Source organism: Diuraphis noxia, unplaced genomic scaffold, assembly GCF_037042655.1.
Source record: "Diuraphis noxia isolate RWA-SAM2 unplaced genomic scaffold, SU_Dnox_SAM2 contig0001, whole genome shotgun sequence".
NCBI lineage: Eukaryota > Metazoa > Arthropoda > Insecta > Hemiptera > Aphididae > Diuraphis > Diuraphis noxia.
Window position 1 is genome coordinate 99896896 of NW_028301711.1, and position 12858 is coordinate 99909753.

Sequence of the window (12858 nt, forward strand, 5' to 3'; positions counted from 1 at the left end):
CCAGTCCTTGGGCCACCAGAGCGATTTATCACCATTCGAGATCCATTTGCAATATATTACTTAATTTATTGACAATTTCTCCATCGTTTATACTGCAATTATTGTCGAACTGTAAGTCGTACGGTTGAAGATTGCGCGTCCAATCATATCGTTTATGTTCTTCATAAAACAAGTGTTGTAATTCATATTTATAACATACGTTATACGCGTCATTTGTCGATAATTTTTGAAACTTGTAATCGAATATCTCCTCTTTCCAAAACCGATTACTGAATATGTTCGTTTTATTTGATTTCAATCCGTCGTTCCATCGTCGGTGATTATCGTCCAATTGACCGTCATTATAGTATAAATTCGAATATTCATTTCTCAAATCGAGTTCCAATTCAAAAATACTGTTTTTCGCAATATTAAAAACATCACAATCGTGTTCTTTTAAATAGTAAGTTAGGTATTCGACGTATTCATCTTGACGATCCAGTAAATGGGAAAATTTATGACGAAGTTTTCTTTTTTTTTCACAATCCCGACACAACCAACGCAACGTACACGTGTTTCGACGTATGAACCGGACGGGTAATCTGTTGCAATCGCCTAAATATTAAATGCGTTTTGAAATTTTGAAAAAAAAACATTGTTATATTAAAAACTAATGCAAAATTTTGTTAATCTTTTTAAAATAATAATATAAATAATTGTTAAGTATTTTGATCTCTGGCCTCTACCAATAGCTCGGAGGTTCCCGTTTTGAGCCTTGACGTTGTACCGGTATAAAAAGTCCGGAATATTATATTGAACAGCCTGAAATAATAAATTATATTATTTTTATTTTAGTTGTATTATAAGTCATTACATAAGCTATGATAAAAAAATATACATATATATAAAAAGTTTAATTTACCATGCTAAGCATTTCAATTAGAGAAGGTTCAATGGCATCATAATCATATTCCGGATCATAAAAAGAGACGGTCGGACCAAGATTTTTCAACCGACCGGTGCTTCCAACTCTTCGCAAATATGTTGGGATGGTTGTTGGTAAATAAAAATTGATTACTTTTGTAACGCCCGTTATGTCTGTAAAATTTAAAATAAAATTTAAGTTGTATTTATTTTACATGTTGAATATAAATAAACAAATGCAGGTTAATTTCTAGCTAGAATTTATATTAATTTCGTAAATAATTATATTATTAACACATATAAAATACAAAATATCAATGCTGTGTCAAAAAACTGAAACTATAATAAGTATAATATAGTATACTTTATATTCTATTATATTATATTTGATTGCAATTTATAGTAAACTTAAACTTAATTGTTTTTATTATTTTTTGTCTAAGGGTCTAATACACTATAAATTAAATATACCTGGTCGTCCTCTATCAGCTACACCGGTTGTAACCAATGCCTTCATCCTTTTATTGTTAAAATCGTCTAACACTTGCTCTCGTTCCGGTGTTAAACGTAAACCGTTCACACTTGTTGCCGGAATCTCTATTTCACATAGATAGATTGCTATAAAATTAGCAACTGTACTATTTTTCACGAACACAGCCGTACCTTGGCAATCATCTGTAACAAACAAAATATATAATATTAATAAATTATTAATTTAAATTTAAATGGAAAATATTAAAAAAAAAAACAGTAATTTTGTAAGTATATAATGATTAAAAACAGTTTACTTACTTGTGTTGTTGAGCAAAGCAACTAATAATAATCTTTTATTATGTTTTATGACGTTCATGAAAGTTTGTCTAACGTCCACACATGATGCTGAAACCATGATTTTGCTTTCTGCCTAAAATTAAGTATATTTTTGCTAAATAAATATATATTTAAATTCACATATAAATGTGCAATAATAAACAGGTTAAAAAAACGCTGTACTTTTCCGAAGTATCTATTTCTTTTAAATTAAAGTTATTGGTTATTTTATACAATCACATACACGCAGTCTCTCTGTTTTTCATTAAAATGTTATAGGTATGTGGAAAATATATATTGTGAAGCTTTAAATCTAAAAATAAACCACCCAACGCTTCAACCATCTGGTTAACCGTCAAGTATTGTAATTTTTAATGATGAGATTATGGGTAAAATATATTGTTTCATATAAATTAACGACATCGCTGTTATGTGTGCCTTATCATCAAATCTACCAAAATTAATGATTCTTTGAATAATTTTTTTTAATAATTGTTCAACGTAATTTAGGATCGTGTGTTATATTATTTATTAATTTTTTTAACCTGTAGATTATATGAGATAGAAAATTTTTTTTACCCTCTTCACAGTTTCTTCATAATTTTTTAAATCCTGTGTATCTAATTTCCAATAAGCCAGAAACAAAATTTCCAACTCGCCTTCCAGTATATCATATGGCAATGTAGTACGAGATTCAAATAATTTGTGTACCATAAATTCGAATTCTGTAACATACCTAGGCGGAATGTGTCCGTAAGTTAAATCATACACTAAGATATATTTTTTTAAATTAGTCTGCAGGTTTTGTATGACTTGAAAATTGAGTTTATTAGTACTATATGTTTTCAAAAGTTCCCCCAGTTAAGACGTTTGTACTACCATAATTTTCCGATTAACTGACTCAATTTTCTCTAAAATTTTAGATTTGCAATGTTCTTTTTTTTATTCGCCTTTTCTTCATATAAATGTTTCCACTTTTGAGATGTTATAACAAATGGTACCCTTTCTATGTCACGTTTACCCTTTGGCTCTGGTGTTATAGGCCAAACTAAACAAATTTCTAAAGGTGATAGATTCATTTTCTTTATAAATGTACAAGGTTGCTCATTTTCTTCTTGAATTTCCATAACTCTATTTGATAATGGAGAAATATTGTAGTTGATAGTTGTATTTTGAATATCATTATCGATTATACTGTTTGTTTCAACCCTTTCTAATGTTTATATATTTTTGTTTGGATAGTGATCAACATCTTCTAAAATATAATCACTGTTATCCAACATAGAAATAGAATTTTTTTCTACATCATCATTTTTAGTACATTTCTTTAATTTTTCATATAACCTCTAAATCACATAAAACTCTTCAGGATGATTTTCTTTTTCAATAACATCCTGGATGTTATTTAACTTTTCCATTATTTCTGAACCAACAATATCAGTAAAATTATGATATTCTAGATTATTATAATCTGCAGTGTTATTGATCATATTTTTTTCTGTTGAAGTTAATTCTTTTTTTCCAAGACATTTTCTAAAGTCAATTTGGTCTGGATTCCAAGGATAAAGACCGCATGCTTTGAAACCATTCATTAAAATTTCTGGTCTTATTGTTTTGTTTATCACTTTTTGTAAAATAGGGGCAAAATCTTTTTTAGTAATCGCGCAATGATGATTTTCATTGCGCCATTCAAATACACCCTTTTTCCACCCACCTTTTAGAGGTCTAAATGCTGCCACATCCGCTGGTTGTAGTATTCTGGTAGCATTTGGGTAAAGAGCAATTAAAATGATTTTTAAATTATTGCATAAAATACTTAGATGGTAGGTAAGATGGCTTTTATGACCGTCTACAAATAATATTACAGGAAATTCTATACCACTTTGAATAAGAAATGGGTGAAACACATTTGCCACGATTTCATAAAATACCTCAGACACCATCCATCCTGAATCTGAGCGCTCAATACCCCAATTAGCAGGCACCGAATCGATAATATTTTGTGGTATTCTTTTGTAATTAAATATTACCATTGGATGACATGTTTCTCCAGCTGCATTGAACGTAAACATTACCGTTAAATTCTCTTTAGCATTACCAGTTGCGACTTCGTAGACATCCTTGGCTCCTTTTGGACCCAGAACAGACTGCATTTTGGGGCATAAAGAAAACCCTGATTCGTCTCCATTAAAAACCCTGCGTGGATCTTTTAAAATATTCTCCAAATTCTCATCAGTTAAGTATCGGTGAACCACTTCCTAATATCAAATTCACTAAGATTAGCACTGGCAGCAGATACATGCTCACTAGTTCTTATAAAAATAACAGGATTACGCCGGAGAAATGCTTTATACCAACCAACTCCTAACACAAATAAATAAATAAATAAACAAAATTTTATTATTTTCATTGATAATTAATACAAATATTTACCAGGCAAATTGTCTTTGAAAGGAGTTGTTCTTTGGTTAATATCTAAATACTTTTTAACACTATATTGAACATCTTCTCTGCGTCTAGGAAATCCTTTTTTAGAACTTTCTCTGATCCACTTAACCAGTAAACTTTCTTCAGCTTCAGTTAGGATAGGAGATGAGCCACATGTAAACTTTCGGTCTGGATTCTTCATACGGAATTGTATGGTAGATCTAGCAACTCCAAATTTAATACCGGCCTTTTTTTTAGGCATTCCATCATGTACAGCTTGAATTGCAGCTGCTATATTATCTTCAGAAAATGTAGATGATTTTTTTGGCATTTTTCTAACCATAAAGTAAACATAATGTTAAGTATAAGAAAATAAATTTACAAATTTAATAGGATAATATAATAAATAAATTGGTATAGTATAATACAACATAATTAAAATTAAGTCATTTTAATTTATAACTTATGTTCAAAATGTCATCATTAAAGATTAATAGGTAGGTAGGTGTATTAAATTTAATAGTAAATAATAGAAACATAATAATATAAACCTAAATCTAGAAAATTGAAAGTAGGTATCTTATCTATGTATAGTGAATAAAGTATTTTATTATCTTTAATACAATAATAATACATTTTAATATTATTTTATCTACAAATATTAAAACTGAATAGTTTATTAATGTATATTAATAAATATTTTATGTACTTGTCAAAGAAATGTATATTTTTTTTAGGTAGGTATACTTTTGTGTTTATTAGTAAGAACAATGTTAGGGAAAAAGCAAAAATTAGGATAATTTATTTGAAAGCTTTATAGGTATAGTTTTAAATGCTTTCATATTTTTCATTTAAATAATATAATGGATGGCAATAACTATATTATATAATAATTACACAAATTTTATTATTGGCACCCAATGCCAATAACTAACCAAACAGAAATATACAATATAGTTATTGTCATCTACTATAATATTTAAATGAAAAATATGAAAGTATCTAAAATTATATAAGTAAGCTGTACATGTTTTAAGGATTCAGAATCAACAGAATATTACTGTTTGCGACCATTTATATACGAGTAAATTCTTGTTTTCATAGCAGTACTCTATCACGATTTTAAGTAATGTCTTACCTTTTTTGACGTCTTCTTCAACAATAGTTTTTGAATAAAATGTTGTAACTTATCAGTCACTGAACAATAATAACATTTGGCGCAAATATAAATAGGACAGTGTGACCAATTATTTAAAAATATAAAATCTTTTTAAAATCCAACACAGCACTATTTATTGATAAAATAAGTTTGGTATGCCAATAACTATACCCCTGCCAATAACTATACAAGTTACCCTACACCATTTTATTATACCAGAGTATCAGACTAATATACTTGTATATAAATTATATAACTATATAGGTACATAGAATGATGTGTACCTAGATACCTATGGCTATAAACAATTTAAGAAAATTAATTTAAAAATTAGGTGCCAATAACTGTGTTTTCTAATGCCAACTTTACAACCAATAGTGCCAATAACTATATTTTAGTGCTATTCTAGTTGAATCTATAAACTAAAATTGTTTGGTTAAACATAACTTAATTTTTATTAAACTTATCAATAGATAACAACATTTTGAATTTATGGATAATATTAAGTTATTTGAATCTTTGGTTGATATGTAGGACTAGTGTAAAAATGAGATTTTTCTTAAGGTGCCAATAACTATACAAGTTACCCTATAAGGTCTATGCGATTATGTTGTTTTTATCATAATAAGATGATAGTACAACCGTCGTCGGTTATAGATGAAAATTGAAACATGCGGTTGTGCTTACGAGTATGTTGACAGTATATATACTGTAGTTGTATATTTTGTATTGTGTTAAAAGTACATAACCTATAATTTATTAATTTTTTAACATTTCTATTTTCGACGAGCAAGACCCGTTTTACTTTGCAGTTTTTGTTTTAAGAATTTCAGAAATGTAAGTATTTGTATAATATAATATACTTATTTAAGACTTAGTTAAATACTTAGTATTTTAGTTACAGTCAAATTCGTTTATTACGATGCCGTATATGACGATATTCCGGGTAAAACGATTCCAAGCAATGTAGTATTTGGTTGGTTTTATATTATATGTATACAATAGTTACTCTTACTTTTTATAATACCTAGATACAGATAAAACAAGTTTGGTTATAACGATCAGATTTTCTATTCCTTTAAAGACCGTTATAAGCGAGTTCGATTTATGTATTATTAATATTAATAGATAATAATTAAGTACACGATTGTTTCAATCTACATAATATTTCATTAAATGATGCTCATGGGTTTGGGAATGGTTTAAACTTACAGGCTTTGAAATTATATCTGTATTGAATTACATCAATGTATTATGTATTATGTATTTCACTTCAAGTTTAAACATTATTTAATAGTTTATAGTTAGTAGTTACTATAATAGATAACTGTATGTGTATATTTTATAGACACTTTGTTACATTAATACCAGTCAGTAATAGTATATTGGCTTATCCTAGCTTTGAGGTATTTTGAAATTAATTAATTATAAATCTATAGCTAAACAAACTTAAATCATTAATTATAGTGATTTTTTGTTCAACGCTTGTTGAACAAAAATGTTTAGTCTTATTGTTAATATATTAACTGCATTATACAATTCTTACTAGCTAAATCTACCTATGAAAACTACCACCGCATTAAATTATAAACAAATTAATGTAAACAATTTAACATTTAGGTGTCTATAATTTAGATCATCTTTATGATATTGAATATGATTTTCAATATATTTTGTTTTATTTAATTGGTATCAAATTAAGTATATATTTTGGTTTAAATTTGATGCAAATTATAATACAATTTGGGAATAAAAATATTTAAAAATTTAACTAGCATGATTATTTTTTCTTAGGTTTATAAATGTCTTATTATTAAATTGGGTCTTTAGTAGGATAGTTTACAAATAAATTATTATTAGGTAGTAGGTATACCTACCTACATACTATATATGCTATGTTTTATTTCATGTAGTTATATATTTTATTAGATTGTTTATTTGTATATTATATGTTTATTATATTATACTAAGATTGTTTATGCCTATAGGACTAATGAAACTAAATTAAAACTAAAGTCGATGAATAAAGATTGTAAAAACAGAAAATAATATCAATTTTAATTTTTTATTATAGTATATTTATACTTATTTATATTACTATATTAGTTGTATTGTGTATTAAAATATTCATAGCAATCTCATTATTCAAAACATAGAATCATAGTTAATAGCATCAATTCAGCTATATTAATACATTTTATCAGACGCAAATATTCACTAAATTTAATAAACGAAAGTAATTAGTTCATAATATGACATATAAATAATAATGATTAGTGTTTATTATATTAAAATCATTTGAAAAAAAAAAATTCTAAAAAATTTAACAAGCTGATATGTTATAGTGATTAGTTCATGAGAAGTAGATGATAATTGGTAAATGTATTTTAATGCAATCAATATTATTTATTTAATTTAATAATATAATAATTTGTATTTAATATTCAAAATTATAATTATGATTAATAAAATAATACATATTGCTTTGATGATTACAGCTGATAATTATTAACAGAATGAATTCCTCGATATTTATAAATCTGTTAATCTGTTTGTTGGTATTCTCACCGTCGTCGTTTTGTAAAGGTATGAATAGTAATTTTAGTTCTTGTTTTGTACATTGACATATTTTGAATTTGATAACCTTAGGAAACTGGTACCAAAATATCAAAATCGGAGAATTAGAAAAATATATTGATCAAGCCAGCAGTTTCGGAAATCATGATCTTGGTCAATATATTGGTATGGATACAGGAAGCCCGCCTCATGGACAACTGATCAATTCTCAGCTTTCCGAAGACGGATATTCAGTTTATTGGAATGCCGAAATTATTACCAAAGCTTCGGACTATATAATTAGAAGCTACTGTCCTAAGTATAATCACACAATACATACATATTATAAATCTGTAAAAAAAAAAATTAATTTAATATGAATAAATTAAATGATCATTTCAGTTACTATGTTGGTAGTCAAGAACAATGTGCCAAAGACATATCGAAAGTGAAACTAGACAAGACTTCCTCGAGTCACAAGTGTTTGGCCATGTATTACAATGCAACTGCGTGTATAAGAATGAACATGAACTACCGTAGTCCTGATGGTTCTTGTAACAATTTAAAACGTTCCTCTTCAGGAAAGGCGACTACACCTTATAAACGTTTGCTGTTTCCCGCCTATGCTAATAGTTTATATAGTAATATTTCTTAATAATATTTTTTTAAGATTTACATATGTCGATTTTATTCTAATTTTATTTTATTAATTGTTTACACAGGTGTTTTGGATCATTATTCAATTCATTCACCGCCCAATGCAAGAAAGCTTAATGTAGCACTAGTCAACGATGATAATTCACCAGATGACTTCAAAACAATGACGATGGCGTACTGGACGATTTTTATAGGCCACGATCTGTCACATACAGCAATTTCTGGCACGAGTAAGATTATTACTACATAACCATATACATTGATTAATTGTAACTAATGCATGCTTACGAATATTAAATGTATAGTGAAAAGCGACAAATCAGTGAACTGTTGTGATCGTAACGGACTGAATCTATCTCCTCGAGACACTAACGAATTGTGCATGCAAATAGTGGTAGAGGACGGTGATCCATTTTATAACATGAAGAATCTTACGCCAAACACTATAATTCGGTGCATGAACTACGTGCGCTCGGTGCCAGCAGTACGGTCCGATTGTACTTTTGGTCCCAGGGAACAAGTAAGAATTGTATAAGATAATCCTATAACGATGAACGTATATTATATTATGTTTATTTCAATAACTAAAATTAGGTAAATGGTGTGGTGCACAATTTTATAACATTATTAAATATTCACAACAGACCTTCCGGATTTAAAATAAATCATACAAATTATATTTGTAACCAATTTTTCGCAGATGAATCAAGCTACTCATTATTTAGATGGGTCGATGGTATACGGTACGTCGGCGAAACGGACGTGGTCGTTGAGGACCAAGTCGGATGGACAATTGTTGACGAACATGGGGTGCTATAACAAAAAACAATGTGACACGTTACAGCCGCAGTATTTGCCACTGGAAGTTGTCGATTCGAACGCGTGCCAGTTTGGCAGTGGCACGTGCTATAAAACTGGCGATACTCGGGCAAACGAGCTGCCCCAAATGACGGTGATGTACACTTTGTGGATGAGGGAACATAATCGGTTGGCCAAACTGCTGTCCCAAGTCAACCCGCATTGGGACGACGAACGTATTTTTCAAGAGGCTAGGAAAATTGTGATAGCATGCATACAGCACATCACGTACGCCGAATGGTTGCCAGCGCTGCTAGGTCAAAACTTTATTAGGCGATACGGACTTGAACTGTCGACGAATGGGTACAGTAACGCGTACAACGAGAGCACTGACCCAAGCGTTAGCAACAGCTTCGCGACCGCTATATTACCGTTCGCTAATTCCATGATTAGCGAATCCATTAGGTTTGTGTAAACAGTATTTTAGAATATTATTGTCAATGTTTTTGTTGGTTATATTGTGGTGATGATTTTAATAATTAAAATATGAACAAATTTAGTTAATGCTGGATTGGACAAATGTGCCATACTGAGTTTTTGTACTTTATCGGCTCACTTCTAAAGCCAACATAAACAATCATATAATTTGTTAATTTTTGTAAGGCAGAGGATTAACGAGTTAATATGTAAAAAGTTTAGTTATTTTAACTTAAATTTTTAGTTCATTGTTTTAATTCACTTAACTCGTTCATATCTTTGTTAACATAAAATCGACTTATACCATTTTGATTATTCGCATTTGGTTGATAAATTAATTTTTTAAATGCATAGGTAGTATCCAACAAAAATGTATTTATGTGAAAATTTCGATTTGCATATTATAATCGTATAAAAAACATATTATACATTCAAACCTATCTATAGCTTTTGTATTATACATTGATACATATATATATATATAATTCATATACGAGTTACGCTGTTATTAAAAATTGGTAGGAAACTAGGAATTTTGAATACCCTAGTCATTAAATACAAATCTAATATAATATAATATAGAGGGGGATTCTTTTATCAAACAACATTCATATGGTGTTTGTGTGTAAATACCACCTAACGTGCACCTATTACACACTAACACCACCCAACTTTGGGAGGCTATATCTTGTAAACGGATTAACGAAAAATAAAAATTTTAACGTGAAAACTCATTGAAGAAATAGCCTTTTTAGTTTATGAAATTTTAAGTATAGGTTGTCATTTTAAAATCAAAAGTTGATAATGGTTTACCTGATAAATATAAAGGCGAAAATATTTTTTTTTTAAACATATAGCTCTAGAACAAGATGGGTCTAAAATTTTGAAAAAAAAAATTTGAAAAATGTCAATAGTTTTTGAAATAATGAGTGTTGTTTGATAAAAGAATCACCTTGTAGATTCCAAGCTATATTTTTTTTTTTTACCAATGGCATTTGTAATGTTAGTTTTGCATAAATATTTATTAATTTACATAATGAATTCATATGAACTACAAACAATGTAATAATTTTTCAATGCGTATTTTTAAAATAATTTTATAATAATAGATTATTATCTTGAAAACTAGGCCGTTGTACAATATATTAATTTATCGCTGTAATGTATGCCGAGGCACGTTGGCACATGCTTGAACATTTATCAGTTCGTTCTTTGTAAATATTATAAAATTACTCATGATGCCATAATAGCTGTGTATTTGATATATTTGATTTAAGTAAACTTCATACTGCTTTACCGGCTTTTACTTCTCTTAATTAAGAAGTCGTTTGAATATATTCCCAATCATTGGTTACTACATAAACAATATTGATTTAAATTTCATTTACAAATGCCTATGACACTAATATTGTGCAAACCTGAAATTCGATTATAAAAAACATAAAAATATATTGTGATGTCCATTGATGTGTATTTGTACGGAAAATTAATCATCAAATTTATTAATTTGTATTGATATCGTTGTTTAGTTTGTATACGGAAGATCGAGAGTTCAACGGAAGTATTTCGCTAAAGGAACATTATAACCGACCGACTGATTTAGTATTGAATCACATGGATCAACTTGTCAGAGGGCTATCTACACAGAAGACACAAAAAGTCGATATGCTATTTACAAAAACGGTTGGTACTTAAAATACGATCAAAATAACGTAATTTCTTATTTATTTATTTTTTTTACAGATAAATAATGAAGATGTACATATAATAGATTGTATTAAAAATATTTAACTACCTTATGTATAATATTATGTTTAAATATTTTGTTTAGCTTACAAACTACTTATACACTGTTCATCCAGAAAATTTGTTTGGGATGGATGTTGTCAGTTTGGATTTACAAAGAAACCGCGATCATGGTATTCCAAGTTACACAAACTTTAGAGAATATTGTGGACTAAAAGCAATAAGAAATGTACAAGATTTAGCCAAAATCATGGTGGAAGGTGTAAGTTCAAACGTATTTGAAATATGTAATCGTCACATACTTCTTACTTTATTCCTGTATAATATTATATATAGGCATCTGAAAAATTATTGAAGCAATACAAACATTGGAAAAAAATAGAGTTATTGGTAGGTGCATTATTCGAGAAACACGAAGACGACGCAATGGTTGGTCCAACGATGAGGTGTATCATCAGAGAACAGTTCGTAAGGACGAGAATCGCAAATAGATATTTTTACGATTTGCCAAAAGCGTTCAATGAATGTTAGTGCATTTGAAATATTTTTAATGAATTATTTTTAATTAAACTATGTTTTTAAATTCAAGATCAACTGACAGAAATCAGAAAAGTGACGCTTGCCAGAGTCTTTTGCGATAACAGCAATAATGTCACAACAATGCAGAAACGGGTATTTTTAGTACCTACAGTGGATGATTTGATACGTTGTGATTCCCAATTAATTCCGAAAATCGACATCAATCAGTGGTCAGAAATAGTCAATACATTTCGAAAATGACATCATACAAAATATTTATAATATTTATGTAACTATTTAATTATAGTGTTTCATGTCAATAAAACAACAGTAATAGTTTACAAGAATTAAAAGTTTCTTATATGTAATAAACAATTAGCATAATTTCACCATTTGTTGAATTAAATTAAATTAATGTCAATAAAACAACAGTAATATTTTATAAGAATTAAAAGTTTCTTATATCTAATAATCAATTAGCATAATTTCACCATTAGTTGAATCTTTTTGCTTTTCTAGCTGATCTAGGTATGCAGTGTTTTTAGATACTGAGTGATAATAATTTATTTTACAATGTGTATAATATGTATAATATTTGTTTAATAAAATACAAATTCTCATTATATAGACAGCAATAATTATGTCTTCACTCGATAATACTTGTTGCTCAAACAATACTCAAATAAATATTAGGTGAGTTTTGATATAAAAATAATGTTGAAGGTGTTAGTAAAAGTAACATTTGTACATTCTGTCTACTTTCAGGCTGATTTGTAAATATCTATTATTGAATTTGAAGATGGTAG

General features: G+C 28.4%; 1 protein-coding gene and 1 pseudogene across 1 annotated transcript; one reads left to right on the plus strand and one right to left on the minus strand.

Moving 5' to 3' along the window:
* Positions 1-2933: 2933 nt before the first annotated feature.
* LOC149062772 (uncharacterized) lies at positions 2934-4471 on the minus strand (annotated as a pseudogene).
* Positions 4472-8272: 3801 nt separating this feature from the next.
* Positions 8273-12592, plus strand: LOC149062773 (peroxidase-like). The gene is made up of 8 exons (XM_089215762.1): positions 8273-8496; positions 8578-8742; positions 8818-9032; positions 9213-9775; positions 11317-11470; positions 11619-11795; positions 11870-12059; positions 12123-12592. The coding sequence occupies exons 1-8, from the start codon at positions 8346-8348 to the stop codon at positions 12311-12313; spliced, it is 1806 nt and encodes a 601-aa protein (XP_089071888.1). The 5' UTR covers positions 8273-8345; the 3' UTR covers positions 12314-12592.
* Positions 12593-12858: the final 266 nt, after the last annotated feature.

Bases quoted from the DNA above. Each gene is read 5' to 3' on its own strand.
- LOC149062773 (XM_089215762.1), top strand. From the start codon at position 8,346: ATGTATTACAATGCAACTGCGTGTATAAGAATGAACATGAACTACCGT. The intron at 8,497-8,577 runs GTAATATTTCTT...TTGTTTACACAG, and splicing joins CTATGCTAATAGTTTATATA to GTGTTTTGGATCATTATTCA. The intron at 12,060-12,122 runs GTTAGTGCATTT...TTTAAATTCAAG, and splicing joins GCCAAAAGCGTTCAATGAAT to ATCAACTGACAGAAATCAGA.